General features: G+C 48.8%; 1 protein-coding gene across 5 annotated transcripts in view; it reads left to right on the forward strand.

Annotated features, from left to right (window-relative positions):
- The first annotated feature begins 1,612 nt into the window (after positions 1 to 1,612).
- The window catches only part of DOT1L (DOT1 like histone lysine methyltransferase), a 61,508-nt gene continuing 44,682 nt past the window's right edge, over positions 1,613 to 18,438 (forward strand). For all 5 annotated transcript variants that reach the window (XM_037137810.2, XM_053658679.1, XM_037137819.2 and 2 more), the window contains exons 1-2: positions 1,613 to 1,928; positions 15,916 to 15,959. In XM_037137810.2, coding sequence (XP_036993705.2) covers positions 1,848 to 1,928; positions 15,916 to 15,959 — 125 coding nt within the window. In that variant the 5' untranslated portion in view covers positions 1,613 to 1,847. The remainder of the gene's footprint in view (positions 1,929 to 15,915; positions 15,960 to 18,438) is intronic.

Here is an 18,438-nt window from a genome sequence, read left to right on the forward strand (position 1 = left end):
GGTATATTGCATTGTGACAGCTATCATATCAGTGTGCATTAAAGAAAACTTATCAAGCCCTGGCTGATGTGGCTCCGTGGATTGAGTACCAGCCTGCAAACCAAAGGATCGCTGGTTAGATTCCCAATTGGAGCACATGCCTCGGTTGCAGGTCAGGTTCCCCAGTAGGGGGCGCTCCAGAGGCAACCACACATTGATGTTTCCCTATCTCCCTCCCTTCCACTCTCTAAAAATAAATAAATAAAAATAAAATAAACTTATCAAGATTGGTAAGTTTTTTGCAGCCATTTTAATAATGAAGATGGAAGAAAATATGCAACATTTTCAGAGTTTTATGCTTTATTATTTCAACAAAGGTAAAAATTCAACTGAAACACAAAAAAGTTTTGTGCAATGTATGGAGAAGGTGCTGTGACTGATCAACCAGGTGAAAAGTGGTTCGTGAAGTTTCTTGGTATATTGACATTTTGGCCAAATAATTCTTTGCTGTGGGGCTGTCATATACATTGGACATTGTTTAGCAGCATCTCTGGCCCCTACTTACTATAAACCAATAGCTGGAGATAGCTGCCATCCTCAAAATATCCAAATTAATAAAATTATTAGTGAAAATGAAAAATGTGTCTTTCATGGAAAAAACATAATGGACTTTTGGGCCAACCCAATAATATATAACATACATACATACTGTACACACACGTTTGCATATACACTATATATGCACACACATAGTTTTGTGTGCATATTCGCTATGTATACACGTGTATACTATTAAACGCATACATTTATAGAGTTTTACGTCAAGGGTTTGGCTCACCTGGCGGTGTTGCCATCAGGTCAGAAATCTCCTGCGCTGGGCGCAGCCGGAAACTCAGGGAAGAGCTGATGTTGCAGCTGGAGTCCTCAAGCCCTTAGAGGCAGAGTTCCCTCTTTTTACGAAACTTAATTTTCCTAACTTCCACCCACATTATAGTGGCACAATCTCCTTCACACAAAGTCGGCTGATTTCAGCATTAATCTCATCTGAAAAATACCTAGGGGTCACATCTGGGAAAAAGTTTTGAGAACTTGAAGCCTAGCCCAGCGAACATGAAGATTAACTATCCCTTGGCATTTGTGACATTTATTTTTCCTCATGACTAGTGTCAGTTAAACCGGCGGCCCTGGGCTAGGTGACTTCTTTGCCAGCATTGAGTGCCTGGGATCTGGGCCTAGCAGATGCTCAATAAGCGGGATTCCGGTTGAGCGAGTTCTGTACTTCGAGCTATAGAAAAGGCCTGGACTCCGGCCATCATGTGTAATAAGGGATTATGGCTTAATTTTTCGGGTGGACGGTCCCCTTCTTTCAAAAGCGGGGCTCGAACCCCCCCCACCTCAGACCCCACAGGGTCTCACCCGGTCCCCACTTCAGCTGGCTGGGGACGTTGAGGGCAGCCGAGGACGCGCGTGCGTGCGCTCGTGCAGGAGAGTCCATGGGGCGGGACGGTAGGGGAGGCGCGTGCGGCGCAGCGGGCGGGGCAACGGGCGCGCGCTACCGCATCGCCCCGGCCCCCCCCCGCACGCGTTTGTAGAGTGGTTCGGCCCGGTCCGGGGCTCATTGTGCTCGCCTCACGCCGGCCCAAGATGGCGGCGGCACTGGAGGCCCCGGTCCTGTGACTACAAAGAGGGAGCCGGGGCCCGGACGGGAGCGCTGCGGCAGCGGCGGCGGCGGCTGCGGCCGAGGCCCAGGCCAGGCCCCCTCCCCTCAGCCTCCCGCCCTCCTTCACTCCTGCCCCGCCCCCGCCGGCGGCGCCCCGCCCCTCCCCCAACCGCCCGACTAGCATGGTGCGACTGCCGCGCGCGCCGACATGGGGGAGAAGCTTGAGCTGAGGCTCAAGTCGCCCGTGGGGGCCGAGCCCGCCGTCTACCCGTGGCCGCTGCCGGTCTACGTGAGTACCGCCCTCTCCTCCCCTCCCTCCGCCCCTTTCCCTGGACCCCCGCCTTGCGCGGTGCGCATTAGGGGCCCACCGAGCAACGGAAAGACTCAGTTCCAGAAACACTCTTGGGAACCCCCCTTTCCTGCCTGGCGGAGGTCTCCGCCGCCGTTTCTAGCCCCAGCACATAGAATAGGCAGCGGGGACTCTGCGACTCTGAGGGGCACCCGAGCCATGCTGCCGTTGCCTGTGCGGAGCTGGGATCCTGGTTCCCCATCGCCCCCGACCCGGGTCAGGGCGGTCGGCGAACTTGCCTTCCCGTGTTTCACGTTCTGACCTTCAGGGTTTCTTTCTTTCTTTTGGTAGTTTATTCTTTGAGCTGTCAGTGAGCTTTATTTTTTATTTTTGAGGGCATCTTTTCTTTCTCTTCTTAGTTTTTTTTTTTTTTTTTTCTTCTAAGGCAGTTTGTCCCTAATCTTAAGGGGCAGGACTGGCCGTACCAAAATGAGGCATTCTATCCAGTAATCTTAAATGGGTGGCCTGACCCTTGCAAATGAGGCCTTCTGCCCCCCATTCCCCAGTGACCCTTGGAAAATGACAGGCCGAGCGGAAATTTACAAAGCCGGCCCCTGGGTGATTTTGGAAATGCAGGGCGCAGGATGCGCGCCTCGGTCTCTCACATTGGGTGCCGTGTGGTGTGTGTCAGTGTCCCTGCGTCCGTGCTCGGGCCGGGCAGTGTGCCGTTGGGACGGAAAGCACAGCAGGCGCCTTGGGCAGGCGTCTGTGGGGCGTCCTTTCGCGCGCTGGTCTTGCGGGCGGGGGCGGAGTCTCCAAGGGACCCGGTGGGGAAGCCCGCGAACCCTCTGAATGTGTCAGTTTTTGGAAACGACGCGCCCGGGGCGGGGTCGGGACGCAGGGACTGCCCAGGAGCTGGTGTCGTGGGAGGATTTCGTGGTTTCCAGCCTGCCTCGCTCTGGTGCTCTGGAGTGTTGCTCATCCCGCACTCAGAGGCGAGGTCGAGTCCGGCTCTGGCTTTTCCGGTTGGGCAGCTCTGGTCTCTCGTGTGAATCTCACAGGCGGCTTGAGCAGTGGGCAGGGCAGGGGGGGACAGCAAAGGCAACAGGAAACAAAGTGAGGAGAACTTTCAAAACTCAACCCTTCCCACCAGCCTCTGTGGCTGCCCAGTGAATTGTTTAAATTTTAATTTTTTTTTTTAATCTTTAGTGGCACAGATCACTTTTTTAAGGGTATATTCCTAGGGGTTTGACAGATCCATAGCAACTAGGCTGCAGAACAATCACCTCATTCCTCAGTGTCCCTTCTGCTGCCCTTTGCCACCAGCTGCCCTCTCACCTCTTGGCAGTCACTGACCTCCTCTCTATCCCTACAGTTTTGCCTTTTCCAGAAAGTTAGATTAGTGGACTCAATATTGATCAAAGCACGCAGTGTTTTGATTCTGGCTGCTTCCACTCAGTAAAACATACCCAGAGTCATCCATGTTGTAGCAGATAGAAAAAGCAACTCCTTTTTCTTGTCCTATCCCAATTTTCCATTGATCCATTAGGCTGCCAGTGGCAGGACACTTGGGATATTTCCAGTCTCAGGAGGATTACAAATAAAACCACTCTAACTATCTGTGCTTAGGTTTTTATGTGAACTTGAGTTTCACCTCTCTTGGGAAACACTCAGGAGCAGGACTGGTGGGGTATACTGTGCCAGGTGTATGTTAACCAAGATTTGTGCACCTTACAGATTGTTTTGTGTTTTGTTTTTTTTTGAGCATGGGAAAAGTTAGACCCACCATCCAGGAATTTCATACTAAGATGAAAATTTATCCAGAGACACTCATGTCATTACATCACCTGCTTTTATTCAGGGTGGAGCAAAGCCATGGGGATTTGTAACCCTTGTATATAAGGCCTCCTGGGTTGGGGCCTAGCTTTCTAGTGGCAGGGGATTCTGAACTATAGAGCATCTTTCCCTTCTGGCCCCAGCCTCACGTGGCTGGGGGCAGGGGTGTGCTGCCTTGGCCAGGTGTGCTGCCACCTGATGTCAATAGGCCCCTTCCTGCAGTGGCTGTCCCTCTGCCAGGGCATCCCAGTGAAATTCTCAGCCAGCTGCCAGGGCTCGAAACAACCCTTTTCAGTGATGTCTGTCAACCTTCCGTTTCCCCACTGAGGAATTTTGCTTTTCACAGGAAATGAGGGGGCAGTACTTATAGAGTACATGTTTTGTGATGACTTGATGATGAATACATGAAGAAAAAGGACTGCTTTAGAAGCTTCACTTTTTGAAAGGTCAGATTACTCATGTGACCACACATTTGAAATGACTGAGCTTACTTGTTCACTGATTCATTCCTTCTTAGCACCTCCTGAAAATTCGCAGCATTCCTGGGGGACACAGAGGACAGTAGACATTGTTCTTATTCTCAAGAAACCTATAGATAAAGCGTTAGCAGAGTTATAATGGTCAGCTGAGGTTCCAGAGTAAGGAGCTGCCAGTTTTGCCCTGGGGGTGACTTTTTCTGGGAGGGGCATCTGTAGGTGGAAGTGCAAATAGCTACAACGGGCCACACTTAGAAGTGTCCAACCTTGGAAACTGACTTTTGTCAGCAACTGACAAACATGAGTGGGAGGCCCAGTGCATTCTGTTCCTTCAGTGACTGAATTTCTGATTCACACTTGCAGTTCACAGAGGTGTTATTTCTAATGCAGGATGGCCCTTCTTGGGTGGGAAACCAGGTCCCAACTCAGAAGGGAGTAAATGGCATCTTGGGTTGCCAGGTGGCAGGGCAAGAATCTTCGAGAGTAAGGCATGCGAGAGTCCTTTCCCGGCGTGACTTAGTAAGGCTGTGGGCCAGGGGAGCAACCTAAGCATGACTGTTTCCACCCTTGGCTTCCTACTGGGAGCCCACAGTTCTCTGATGAGTGCCCTCTGAGCTGGCAGTGAGTACTAGCTGAGTGGGCAGGCCAAGTGAGCCAGCCATCCTGTGACTCAGAAGATATTTTCTGATCTGACCTCTGCCTGTGTGAGTCCGTCTAAACCGAGTTCAGGTTAAAGGCAGATTAACCCTCCCATGGTTTTGTGTGGGTGAAGTAGCTGGTTTCAAAGGGGAAGGGATGATCCAAAAGTTTGGTGTTCCACATGTGACTGTTAGTTTTTGTACTCTGGTCCTTAAGATACAAATACTTACTGTGCACTCTGGTCCTGATGGGTAAGTGCTAGAGGGAGGCAGAGGGGGCCCAGGAAATGTGAACATTCCCTAGGGAGGAGAAAATGGAGCTACAAGAGACCCTCCATGCCCCAGTCTCCCTTTGGGAGTTCCATCCTTTTTTTATTAAACTTTTTATTTGAGATAATCATAGATTATCATGCAGCCATAAGAAATAATAGATACCCCATGTTCTCTTTACCCAGTTTCCCCCAATGGTGACATCTCACAAAACTAGAGAAACCATTCATCCTGACCAGTAAGAGGGGGTAAGAGGGGTGGAGTCAGCAGCTGGCACAGTGGGGTCATGCAGGAAAAAGCGGCTGAAACAACCCAGGCACACAGATGGCAGTTGGCAGATCCCAGGTGCGAGGTGGCAACGGGCAGACCCAGTGAGGGCACAAGGCGGCAGGCTGACCACGGTCACACATTGACACTCAGATAAACCAGGTGAAGGAGTGAGCAGTGAGACGGACCACACAGGCTAGGGCCCCAGCGACGGGAATTAAAGCCTAAAAGCACTGATTGGAAAAACTTTCGGGCTCAAGGTGCCAGGAGAAGCTCCCAGGCTCATAGAGAGTTTGTTGGAGAGACCCACAGGGTCCTGGAGGGTGCACAGGCCCACACACCCGGGAGCCGGCCCCAGGGGGGCCAGATTTGCTTGTGGGAAGCAGCAGAGGGGACTGAAGTCCAAGAGAGAGTGTAACAAACGCCATTGCTCCTCTCTGGCCCCACCCCCATATACAGCATCACAACCCAGTGACTGGGTCCCCCAACCCTGGTGAACACCTAAGGCTCCGCCCCTCATACATAACAGGCAGGAACAGACCAAAACATTATGGCTCAAACAGAACAGCTTACAGCCCTAGAGCCAATACTTCTAAGTGACCAAAAGATAGCCAGCCTATCAGACGCACAGTTCAAAACATTGGTGATCAGGATGCTCATAGAACTGGTTGATTCTAGTCACAAATTAGAGGAACAAATGAAGGCTAAACTAATTGAAATGAAGGGAAATGCACAGGAAACCAATAGTGATGGAAAGAAAACTGGGACTCAAATCAATGGAGTGGACCAGAAGGAAGGAAAAAACAATCAAACAGAAAATGAAGAAACAGGAATTCAAAAAAATGAGGAGAGGGTTAGGAACCTCCAGGACATCTTTAAATGTTCCAACATCTGAATTATAGGGGTACCAGAAGGGGAAGAGGAACAGCCACGAGTGGAAAACTTATTTGAACAAATAATAAAGAAGAATTTCCCCAATCTGGCAAAGGAAATAGACTTCCAGGAAGCTCAGAGAGTCCCAAAGAAGTTGTACTCAAGAAGGAACACACCAAGGCACATCATCATTACATTAGCCAAGATTAAAATGAGAGAATACTAGCAGCAGCAAGAGAGAAGGGGACAGTCACCTACAGAGGAGTTCCCATCAGACTGTCAGCTGATTTCTCAAAAGAGACCTTACAGGCAAGAAGGGGCTGGAAAGAAGTATTCCAAGTCATGAAAGGAAAGGACCTACATTCAAGATTGCTCTATCCAGCAAAGCTTTCATTTAGAATGGAAGGGCAGATAAAGTGCTTCTCAGATAATGTAAAGTTCAAGGAGTTCATCATCACCAGGCCCTTATTATATGAAATGTTATAGGGACTTATCTAAGAAAAAGAAGATAAAAAATATAAACAGTGACCTGGCTGGTATAGCTCAGTGGATTGAGCGCGGGCTGTGAACCAAAGCGTCGCCAGTTCAATTCCCAGTCAAGGCACATGCTTGGGGTTGCAGGCCAGGTCTTCAGTGGGGGCTGCGTGAGAGGCAACCACACATTGATGTTTCTCTCCCTCTCTTTCTCCCTCCCTTGCCCTCTCTCTAAAAATAAATAAATAAAATCTTTAAAAAATATATGAACAGTGAAATGACAGCAAACTCACAGTTACTAACAACCACACCTAAAACAAAAGCAACTAAGCGGACAGCTAGATCAGGAGCGGAACCATAGAAATGGAGATCACATGGAGGGTTAGCAACAGGGGAGTAGAAGGAGGAGAAGGTGGGAGAAGGTACAGAGAATAAGTAGCAGAGATGGTAGGTAGAAAATAGACAGGGGGGAGAGCAAGATTAGTATAGTAAATATAGGATCTAAAGAACTTGTAACGCATGGACATAAACTAAAGGGGGGGAATGGTGGGGGAGGGGACGTGCAGGGTAGAGGGGAATGAAGGGGGGAAATGGGATAACTGTAATGGCATAATCAATAAAATATATTAAAAAGGAAAAAAGTGAAAAGAAGCATGTGAGAAAAGTTTTTAATAATTTTATTTAACTGAGTATGGCCAAAATCCTGTCATTTCATTATGTGATTAAAACATTGTGAACAGAGACTTCTGGCCAAGATGGAGGCATAGGTAGACACACTGCCTTCTTGCACAACCAAAATAAGAACAACAACAATTTAGAAACAAAATAACAACCAGAACTGACAGAAAATTGAACTGTATGGAAGTCGAACAACCAAGGAGATAAAATAGACAAATTCATCCAGATTGGTAAGTGGGGCGGAGTTAGGTGGCTGAGATGGGTCAAGGCACAAAAAGCGGTGGCACCAGGAGCAAACAGCACCTCCAGTGGTTTTCGCAGGTGCAGGCAGCGGCTGACAGCCCCTGGGCACAAGGTGGCAACTGGCAGACCCAGCCAGTGGCGATTGTGAAGTAAAGCACTGCACGCAAGGTGGCTGACCAGGCGGTGCCACATTCGTGCACAGATAAATGAGGTGATATTGGGTACCAAGACAGACCATGCAACCCAGGGTCCCAGGGCCAGGAAATAAAGCCTGAAAACACCAGTGGGGGTTGAGGCTTAGGGACAGACTCCCAGCCTCATAGGAGAGTTCGTTGGAGAGACCTACAGGGTCCTAGAATGTACACAAGCCCAGCCACATGGGAATCAGCACCAGAAGGGCCCAGTTTGCTTGGGGAAAGCGGCAGAGGGGACTGATACCCGATAGAGAGTGGAGCAAGTGCCATTATTCCCTCTCAGACCCCGCTCCCACATACAGAGTCACAACCCAGTAGTGACTGGGTTGCCCTGCCCTGGTGAACACCTAAGGCTCTGTCCCTAATACATAACAGGCGAGAGGAGACAAAAAAAAAAAAAAAGGCCCAAATGAAAGAACAGATCACAGTTCTAGAGCTAATACAAACTAAGTGACCAAGAGGTAGCCAACCTATCAGGTGCACAGTTCAAAGTCCTGGTGATCAGGATGCTCACAGAATTGGTTGATTTTGGTTGCAAATTAGATGAGAAGATGAAGGCTACACTAAGTGAAATGAAGGAAAATGCACAGGGAACCAATAGTGATGGGAAGAACACTGGGACTCAAATAAAAGGAGTGGACCAGAAGGAAGAAAGAAACAACCAAACAGAAAAGAATGAAGAAACGAGAATTCAGAAAAATGAGGAGAGGCTTAGGAACCTCCAGAACATCTTTAAATGTTCCAACATCCGAATTATAGGGATACCAGAAGGGGAAGAGGAAGAGCAATAAGTGGCAAAGTTATTTGAACAAATAATGAACTTCCCCAATCTGGCAAAGGAAATGGACTTCCAGGAAGTCCAGGAAGCTCAGAGAGTCCCAAAGAAGTTGGACCCAAGAAGGAATATACCAAGGCACATCATCATTACATTAGCCAAGATTAAAATGAAGGAGAGAATCCTAGAAGCAGCAAGAGATAAGGAGACAGTTACCTACAAAGGAGTTCCCATCAGACTGTCAGCTGATTTCTCAAAAGAGACCTTACAGGCAAGAAGGGGCTGGAAAGAAGTATTCCAAGTCATGAAATCCAAAGACCTACATCCAAGATTGCTCTATCCAGCAAAGCTTTCATTTAGAATGGAAAGGCAGATAAAGTGCTTCTCAGATAAGGTCTAGTTCAGGGAGTTCATCATCACCAAGCCCTTATTTTATGAAATGTCATAGGGACTTATCTAAGAAAAAGAATTAAAAAAAACATGTACAGTAAAATGATAGCAAACTCACAATTATTAACAACCACACCTAAAACAAAAACAGAAACAAACTAAGCAAACAACTAGAACAGGAACGGAACCACAGAAATGAAGATCACATGGAGGGTTAACAACAGGGGAGTGGGAGGAGGAGAGAGGGGGAGAAGGTACAGAGAATAAGTAGCATAGATGGTAGGTAGAAAATAGACAGGGGGAAAGGCAAGGATAATATGGGAAATGTAGAAGCTAAAGAACTTGTGACACATGGACATGAACTAAAGGGGGGAATGTGGGAGGGAGGGGGTATGCAGGGTAGAGGGGAATGAAAGGGGGAAATGGAACAACTGTAATAGCATAATCAATAAAATATATTAAAAATTTTTTGAACAACTTTTTTTGGTGTGTATTCTAAATCTTGAGATTACTGCATTTTGCACTTAGAGCACAGCTTGGTCCAGGCCACCTTATATCAGGTGCCTCATTGGTGGCCTGTGCTTGCCATGGAGATAGCATGCTTCTGGATCCTTCTTCCACATGGAGGCTTCTTCCTCCTGACCATAGAGCTTAGCACACAGGGCTGTGGGACTGTGTTTGCACAGTGGGTGTCACTGTCTGAGTGAGGTTCAGGGGCCAAGCTGCTTGCTTGCTCAGTAGGGAGTGGGGTAGTGAAAACTAGTGGTGCTGGGATGGCATTTGGTGAGGCTCCCTTGTCCCGTGGAGTTGGGGGTTGTGGGGCTGTTGATGTGGTGGGCAGGGTGTGTGTACATGCAGCTCTGTCCTCTGCACAGACCCTGACTTGTTTGTCACCTGGCTTGTATAGGCCAGAGCTGGCATGGAGCATCAATGACTGGGGAAGTGTGGCCCTGCAAGGAGACATGCCACAGGGGTGGCTGTAGGATATGAGCCCTCTGTCCCAGTGAGTCACTACTGGCTGTTGATTCAGTTCTGTCTTCTGTCTGAGCAGAAGACATTCCCTGACAGCAGGAGTAAGCATAGGTCAGGGCTGGATTAATGTGTGACAGCACCGACTCAGTATCCTCCTCCCCACAGAGCAGCATCAGCCTCCCCTTTTGTAATGTGACATTACTTAGGGTCCATATAAACATAGTTCTTAAAACTGTTGAGCTCAAAAGCAATTAGTGGGTAAACTTGACTTTTTCTGCAGCTCTGGGAAAATGTTCACTGCAATTGATTGAGACGTCTTAACTTGCTATTCCTTTTCTCCTTGTGTTGCCCCAGAGCAGCAGGCCAAGAGTCCTAGTATTCATTGCTCCATAGACATGGGTGCTGTGAACCTGGGAGATCATCTTCACAGGGTAGATCTCTCCCTGGGTAGGTACATGAAAGCAGAGGTCTGGCAGCAGGACCAGAACAAACAGGAGGCCTTTCCAGCATAGACATGTCCTCACAGGGTCTAGTGTACAGATGAGAGAGCTATGTGCAGAGGCTATGTGACCGGCTCAAGATGCCATTTCTAGGAGCAGCACTGTTGGATTCAAACTCTAGCCTGTCCTGCCTACAAACCTCCCTGCAGAAGGGCCTGACTTGGTTGATGCTCTGTGGTTTCCACTTGAACTTGCTAAACATTTTTGAATGAGGCACCCACATTTTCTTCTTGTCTTGCATCCCACACATCTGGTCACCCTTGGCCCATCTGACCCTCTATCTTTGCCCTGGTGCCACAGCAGCCAGGTTTCTCATCCCACAGATCTGATCTCTAACTACCCACCCTATGTCCCATTAGTACCTGCTCTCTGCCCACCCCTCCTCTGCCCTGGTGATTTGCCAGTTTTTTGCTCTTAATTTGGACATGTGGTCTCTCTTTTGGGGGTACTGCTTATTTTGAACTAGTTAAGGTGCTATCATAATCAATACTCAAATCAACCATATGAAGAATAAACCATAAGTCCTGGCTGGTGTGGCTCAGTGAATTTGAGTGTCAGCCTGCAAACCACAGGGTCACTGGTTCAATTCCCAGTCAGGGCATATGCTTGGGTTGTGGGCCAGGTCCCCAGTAGGGGGTGCACGGGAGGCAGCCACATATTGATGTTTATTTCCTTCTTTCTCCCTCTTTCCCCTCTAAGAATAAAATAAAGGAAATCTTTTAAAGAAAATAATAAACCATAAACTAATTACTGTTGCTCCCACCTCAATAGCAAAGGGCCTCCGGCCCAACTAAGGTGCTTAGCCTAATCCGTGAGCCTGCTACCCTGCTTGGGGTGGTACCCGAACACTCGGAAGCATGGAGTAGAGTAGTGAAGACAAAAGCCAGTATGAGACAGACACCTGCAGGTCCTGACTATTCCCCTCCTCTGCCTTGGGCACGCCCTCTGGTTTTCCTCTGAGACTGACTGAGAATTTTCAGGACGCCTGTTGACAGGGTGTGAATACACCACATCCCACCTCATTCCTCCTCTTCCAGCTGGATGTCTGCTCATCACAACCCTGCCATTAAAACATCTCTTCCCTTCATCCTTCATGTTTTAAAACTCTGTTCATACATCATATTTCCTGTGCACTGTGACCCCTGTGTCCATCCACAGCATCCATTTGCCCCTGTGTCCCCCCACCTGGTCCTTCTGTGTCCATGTAGTACCCATGGGGGGACCTCTTTCACAGCAGCTGCTCGTGGGCCAGCCAGCCATAGCCTGTCCTGAGTCCATATGGCCTGCACCAGAAACCATTTTGTTTGTCTTGCTTTGGCTTCAGGGACTGTTTGTGATGCAAGCAGCCTGGCACTGCTACCGTGGGGCTCCGGAGTTGTGTGGAGCCACCGGAAGAGAAGGCAGTATTCTGAGAGATCAGGAAGCAGGTGCCCTTGCTGCAGGACACTCCCTTCTGCCTGCAAGAGTAGTCTGCCCAGTTGTCTTGGCAGTATTTCCAATCAGTTGTTCTTCCCCAAGGAGAGAAGGGAGAGCACTTCCTACCCACCAGTGTAAGCCCTTGTTCCATCAGGGGGGTCCCTGGGAACTTGTTAGGAATGTAGGTTCTGGGCCCGCAGACCTACTGAATATGACAGTTGGCACTGTGGGTCACAGGCATCTCTCTCACGAGCCCTACACAGGTTTTTGATTCTGGTTACTATGTGAGAGCCCTGCTTCAGAGCACCATGGGGTGCTGCCCTCCCCTGTAAGTGATCTGTGGGGCTGAAGGTACTCCCCACATATCATTTTCATGTTGCTAATGGGAATGAGGAGAGTGGAGGTGGTGATGGATCCAGTGCAGCAGTGCATCTGTTGTGCCCACCGTGAGCCCCTAGTATACACCCTCCTTTGTTGATCTCTTGTCTCTGCCTCTTGCCTTGTATATTCTGGGCACACAGACTCTAGAAGTTGTGTAGACTTGGAACGAACAAGAGGTAAGTGCTTAGAATGATAGACTTGTGCCCTTGCAGGGGTATCTGAGAGACCCTTCTGGCCCACCTCCTCAGAGGGATATGGGGTAACAGCTGGTGACAGAGCTGGAGCCATGTCCCCACCTGCAGCTGGACCTTGAGTTCTTACTGTGGGTGCTGTTCTCAAATTTATCCTGGTGAAGGAAGAAGCTGGGCACCTGCCGAATGTGAGAGCTGGGTTCCCTACACTCACCTTCCATCCTTCTGTGTGCACCCCCTCCATACAGTCCCTGAGCACACAAGGGTTAGGGTCTGGGAGAATAAGCCACAGGCCTCACACGTGAGTTGGGGAGGTGAGTAGTACCATAAGGGACAGTTTGATGTCATGTCAGGGTGTGATGACTGCCTTTTCATGTAGTACACAGTTTAAGATGGGACAGTTGTACTTACTGTGAACCTTTCCACATGTTCCCCAAAGTGGGGACTTGGTGAACCCTGGGTACCCACCACTCAGCTTTCCCAGCTGTCAGTGCTCTGCCAGCCAGATTTTTATGGGCAGAACCTCTCTCAGCTTCTTTTCTTGGGTGCTCTGGTACAAGAATTGAGAAGAGCGTGGGTTGGTCAAATGGAACTTTCTGCCCTGGGCCATGCTGGGCTGGGGATGTGGGAGTGAAGGAGGCAGTTTGGGGGTGTCCCTGCATAATAAGGGTAGGGCTGGGGGGTCAAATCAGCGTTTGGGGCTTCTGAAATGCAGGGGGCAGTATGAGGAGGTGTCCTTGCATAATGGGACGATGGCTGAGACCAGCCAGGGTCCAGGGCTCCTGTGCTTCGGGAGAGAGTCTGGGGGAGGGGGGTGTCCCTGCATACCAAGATGAGAGCCGAGCTGTCCGTCCAAGGAGGTCCAGGGATTCCTTGGGGCTGTTGTCATTCTGACCTTTACTGGTGGGCATCTGATGTCTTTCCCCTCCCAAGGCCTATGGAGAAGTAAGAAGAGGCTGTGGCCAAGAGGTCATGAGAGTTTCTGAATCATTGATAGTGACCAGGGCTTCTAAAGTTACACCTCTCAGTACTGTGGGTGGAAACTGGCCTGGCCTTAAAAGGATCACTCTGAGACCTCAGAGGGTGCAGTTGTCAACTTTTCTCTCCCTTTGTTTTGTGGTTTTAAAGCTGAGAAGGCACCAGTTCATTCTATCACCGAGACCAAATTCCAGACCCTTGTGCCTTTGCAGGCTGGCATGTGTGTTTGGATCAAGATAGTTAATTCAGCGAGGGCTATGGCCTGGTGACGGCCGCCAGTTGTATTGCACTGTTGACAGTTGTGAAACATGCTTCTGTGTTGCACATGTGTGTGTTTCTCTATAGATATAGGTGGTATGTCCAGAAGGTATCTAGCCATGTAATATGAAAAACAGACATTTATTGAAGAAGATACAGGAAACATTGTATATAGGACAATGTTGCCTCAGTCCCCTTTAAAGTAGGCACCCTGACAGTTCTACCAGTTGCCATCAGCTGCCCTGTTGCATTTTCCTGAATCTCATTTACAATCTGAAATCTCTTCCTTTTCAAAGGTGATTTTAGTTTTGGGAAGAGGTAGAAGTCTCAGGACGCCAAATCTGGGCTGTAGAGGGACTAAGTCGCCTCAGCGATTTGATGTTTTGTCAGAAAACTCTGCACGAGACATGATGCATGAGTGGGCACATTGTTGCGATGCAGGAGCCAATCACCACTTGCCCATAGCTGCATCTTTATGAATTATCCAAATAGTTTCTGCAGAGGCATGTTCAAACTTAATGCAAAATTTGGTGCATATTTGTTGCTCTATTTGCTCAGTCATTTTGAATGTGACACCACACAGGGCACATGCTCACTCAACAGTATCTTTTGCCTCCACTGACTAGTGCCATTAAGTACGCATTCACACATGCATATCCCAGACCACTCTTCTTGGCTGCCAGGTTGCGTTGATGTTGTGCAAACCATTCTCATATTAACAATGGCTGGACTTTTTTCAGACCGATCTCATATTCTTATCTTGCCCCCACCTTCTCTAAATGATAGTGGTTAAGTAGTATTTGTTGCCTGATTCTTAGTAAGTGGGAGGACATTATTTTGAACACTAGAAGGTTGGTTTTTCCTTGACCTTTAAAAACAAGACATTGCACAAAAGGCCACATAGTATATGGTCCCATTTATGTGAAATGGAAAAGGCAAATCCATGGAGATGGGAAGTGGGTTAGTGGTTGTCAGGGGTTGAGAGGGGGCTGGAGAATGAATTATGATGGGGGTGGAGCTCCCTTTCAGGTTAATGGAATATTCTGGAATTAGTGCAGTGGTTGCACAACACTGAATGTACCAAGAGCCACTGAACTGTGTGCTTAAACAGGTCAGCTCTATTCTATCTAAATTATATCTCAGTGGAGCTATTATTTAAAAAATAATGCTTAGGACTCCCTGGTGTGTAAAAAGCTGTTTTGATTCTATTATCGAATGCTGAAACATGTGATGTACTCTATCTGTGGTCACTTTCCTCCTATTGTAAAGTGGTGAAGATGGTGGTCTGGGCTAAGAGACATCATGACTGTCAGCATATTGGCAGGCCTCTTTCTCCAAACCCCTTTTCTTGAGCCCATCCTCTTTGCTGACTCACTTGCACTCACCACTCTACTAACCCTCACCGTGATGTAGAAGGCATAGTGCTTATGTGAGAGAAGGACAGAGATGGGGCAGAGGAGGTGCGTCACTTGGTGCTTCCTGATCCTGGTTTCAGCGAGGTTTGGGGTTAACTTGCTGTCCACACCCAAGTGAAAGGCCTGGAGTGACCCCTGAGCTTCCTTTTGAGGAAGAAGCCATGAGGAACCCCCCACACAGTGGGCACAGTCCTGGCTGGCAGGGGAAGTACTGGGAGGTGTCTTCATCCAGGCGCAAGGATGGCCACGTGTGTGCTCTCATGCTGGCTGTTACTAGCATTCCCCATTTTACAGATGGGGAAATGGAGGCCTGGGAGGTTCATTAACTCGAAAACAGATCTGTGGCATCCAAGTCATAGGAGCACCCAGGAGAAGTGCCAGAGTGCACTGCTAGGTGGCAGAGTCTAGGTCCCTCCAGACTCTGTCTCCTCTCTCCTGTCTGCTGGGGAAAGAGCACTGTAGGAAAAGAGCACTGTAGAAAAGAGCCTGCTGGGGAAAGAGTCCCTCCCCTATGCCATTTATGCCTCAAGTGTGCAGGGGTCCCAGGACAGCACCTCAGTGCCATGGGAGGACTTTCTGGGCGGTCCTGTCTTCTTGGAGGGCTTGGGAGCTCTGGGGGTTTGGAAATGCAGAGGCAGGAAAGCTCAAGGGCTGCAGTGTCCCCCTTCTGTGGTCCCTGGGCCCTGAGATTACCAACCCACCATCTGTGGAGAGTAGAAGGACTTCTCAGTCAGCTCTTAACCCTGTCATTTTATCTTTCAGGACAAACACCATGATGCTGCTCATGAAATCATTGAGACCATCCGGTGAGTGTGGCACATGCAGGGGTGGGTCTGGCCTGGGTCCTGGGCCCATCCCTATTTTTCAAGTGTCCTCTCCCTTCCGCCAGCATAGTCTCTCTTGTGGTCCATGGCACATCTTGAGAAGTGGGTGTTAGAGCTTGGTCAAAAGAGTCCAGGTCATCTGGGTGTGGCTTGGGCAGGTCCTGGTGCCTCTGTGAGCTTCATCTTCCTGTGGAAGGTGATGGACAAGGAAAGTCCCCATCCCTCTTCCCCTTGTTTTACTCTCTCTTCTGTCTATCTCTGTCTGTTCCCTGTTGGATTTGGTGCTGATTCAGCCATGGCCCCTTGATAGGCTGATTTTCCCTCAGTATCCTTGGAAGCCCTCTATGAGCCCCATCCCTGAGAGTGCAGGGAAGAGCACAGGGTATGTCCCTGACAACCTGGACAGAACCAGGAGGATGGTGCCCTCCACTCTGTTTCTGATGGGCCTTTTCCCTGTGCTGCATTGAGGGTCTGGCACAAACTTGAGGGATGATGCTTCCTGCTTTGTATAAGTCGTGCTTTAGAAACCCCTGTTCTTCGTCAGTTCCCCTCAGTAAACTCACATCCACATGTGTGTTTCCTGGCACCTTGTTGTGTTGTTCCTTAACATCCTTAGCCATGTAGCCATCAGCTTGGCCACACGCCATGATGTCCACATGAGCCTACAGCAGTTCATGGTAGGGCCAGTGTGTGGTGTGTGTGGAAGAGTCAGTATGGGCGTCCTCATGCTGCTGCCCAGGAGCTGGTGACCTAATAGGCCCTGCAGCTTCCCCAGCTGATTTGATTTGCTCTTGGGGCTGAGTAGAGCCACCTTGCCAGGTCGTTTTGAGAACTGAGTGAAATGATTTATGTGAATCTAGTGCGGTGGGCCTGACCAGGTGCCATTGTTGAGATTTGGGATCTACTTTTTTCCTGGTATAATCCATGAACCACTCAGTTGATGTTACTGGTTGCTTAATTTTATTTATTTATTTTTAAAGAGGCTGCTGGTTAGGAGGTAGGAGTGTTATGGTTGAGAGAGGGAGGCTCTGAGCATGCAGCCTGCTTCTCATCCACTCCCTGAGGGCCTCTCCATTGGGCTTTTCTCTGCTAAGTAGGGTGCCTCCTCATCCTGCAGTGTGAAGTGTCAGGCCAGTTGGAAGCTATCGAGCCAGCCTTTTGTTTGGAATCTCCAGTTGGCCTGGTCCTCTCCCAGGCTGGCAGTGGCTACTGACCTCCAGTCCTGAGCCTCATGTCCTGGGTCTCAGAACAGCTTCTTCCCTCTTCGTCCCCACAGATGAGTTCTGTTCATTCACTGTGCTTGCCTCAATTTATTCTGTCTCTCTTTGCTTTTTACAGTGGAGAATTTCCAACATACACACTAGTCAAGGCTACTCTTTCCCATATCACTACTTTTAGAAATGTAGCTGAGACACAGCTGAGGTACAGAGACTATGCACACGTGAAGTGTGCGGTCTACATGGCGTGGCTGTACACATGTCCGTGCAGAACAGTCACAGCAGCAGACATCTCTGTCCTGCACATTTCATCGTGTCCCCTGCAACCCATCTCCTGCTTCACACCTGTCCCTGGCAACCCTGATCCACTTCTTGGCACTGTGGGTTACTTTTCATTTTCTAAAATTTTACCTACATGGAATCATACAGCGTAGACTGAGCACACAGTTTTGAGGTTCTCCATTGCATGTATAGTAGGTTTTCCTTTTTATTACTAAGGAGTGTGCCATTGTAGGAGGGACCACAGTTCCTTCATCTTATTCACCCATCCATTATCTGATGGATGCATTTGGGTTGTTTTCAACTTTGGCCACCCTCCAGGGGCTCTTCCAGTTTGTCCCATGCCCCTCCAACTTGCCCCAGTACATTCTGAGTGCAGCCTCACTTTCTGGAACCACAGGATCCTCCAGAGTCGTTCTGAGTTTCCCACATTGCACCCTTAGAATCAGCCACTTCTTCAGGGAGCTCTTCTCTCTTCCCTTGTAGAACAGGTTTTGTTGTTTCTTAAGAGTGAGCTGTTTGTCTCCCCCTGACTTAAGTTGTAAGAATTCTTGACATATTCTGGCAGTGAGTGCCTGGTTGCTGCATGGTGTGTAGTGCAGTTGACTGCGGTTTTAATGGCACCTCGTTGAGTGGGAGCTTTTAACTAAGTTCATTCTTTGATGGTTAGTTGTCTGGGTCGCATCCAGGAAATCTTTGCCTCCTGAGTCGCAAAGATACTGCCTTTCATTTTCTTCAAGAAGCTCTGTGGTTTTAGCTTTTACGTTCAGGCTTAAAATCAGTTGTGAATTAATTTTGGTTTATGTCAAATGGGGTTTATGATTACGGGGGTGAAGATTCATCCTTTTTTTCATCTGGTACTCAGTGGTTCCAGCCTCATTTGTTGAAAAAATTCTCTTTTCCCCATCAAGTTGCCTTGGTGCCTTTGTCAAAATCGTGTTATGCGTTTGTCTCTCTGGATCCTG

This window comes from Artibeus jamaicensis, unplaced genomic scaffold, assembly GCF_021234435.1.
Source record: "Artibeus jamaicensis isolate MK-2021 breed Jamaican fruit bat unplaced genomic scaffold, CSHL_Jam_final scaffold_537, whole genome shotgun sequence".
Taxonomy (NCBI): Eukaryota; Metazoa; Chordata; class Mammalia; order Chiroptera; family Phyllostomidae; genus Artibeus; species Artibeus jamaicensis.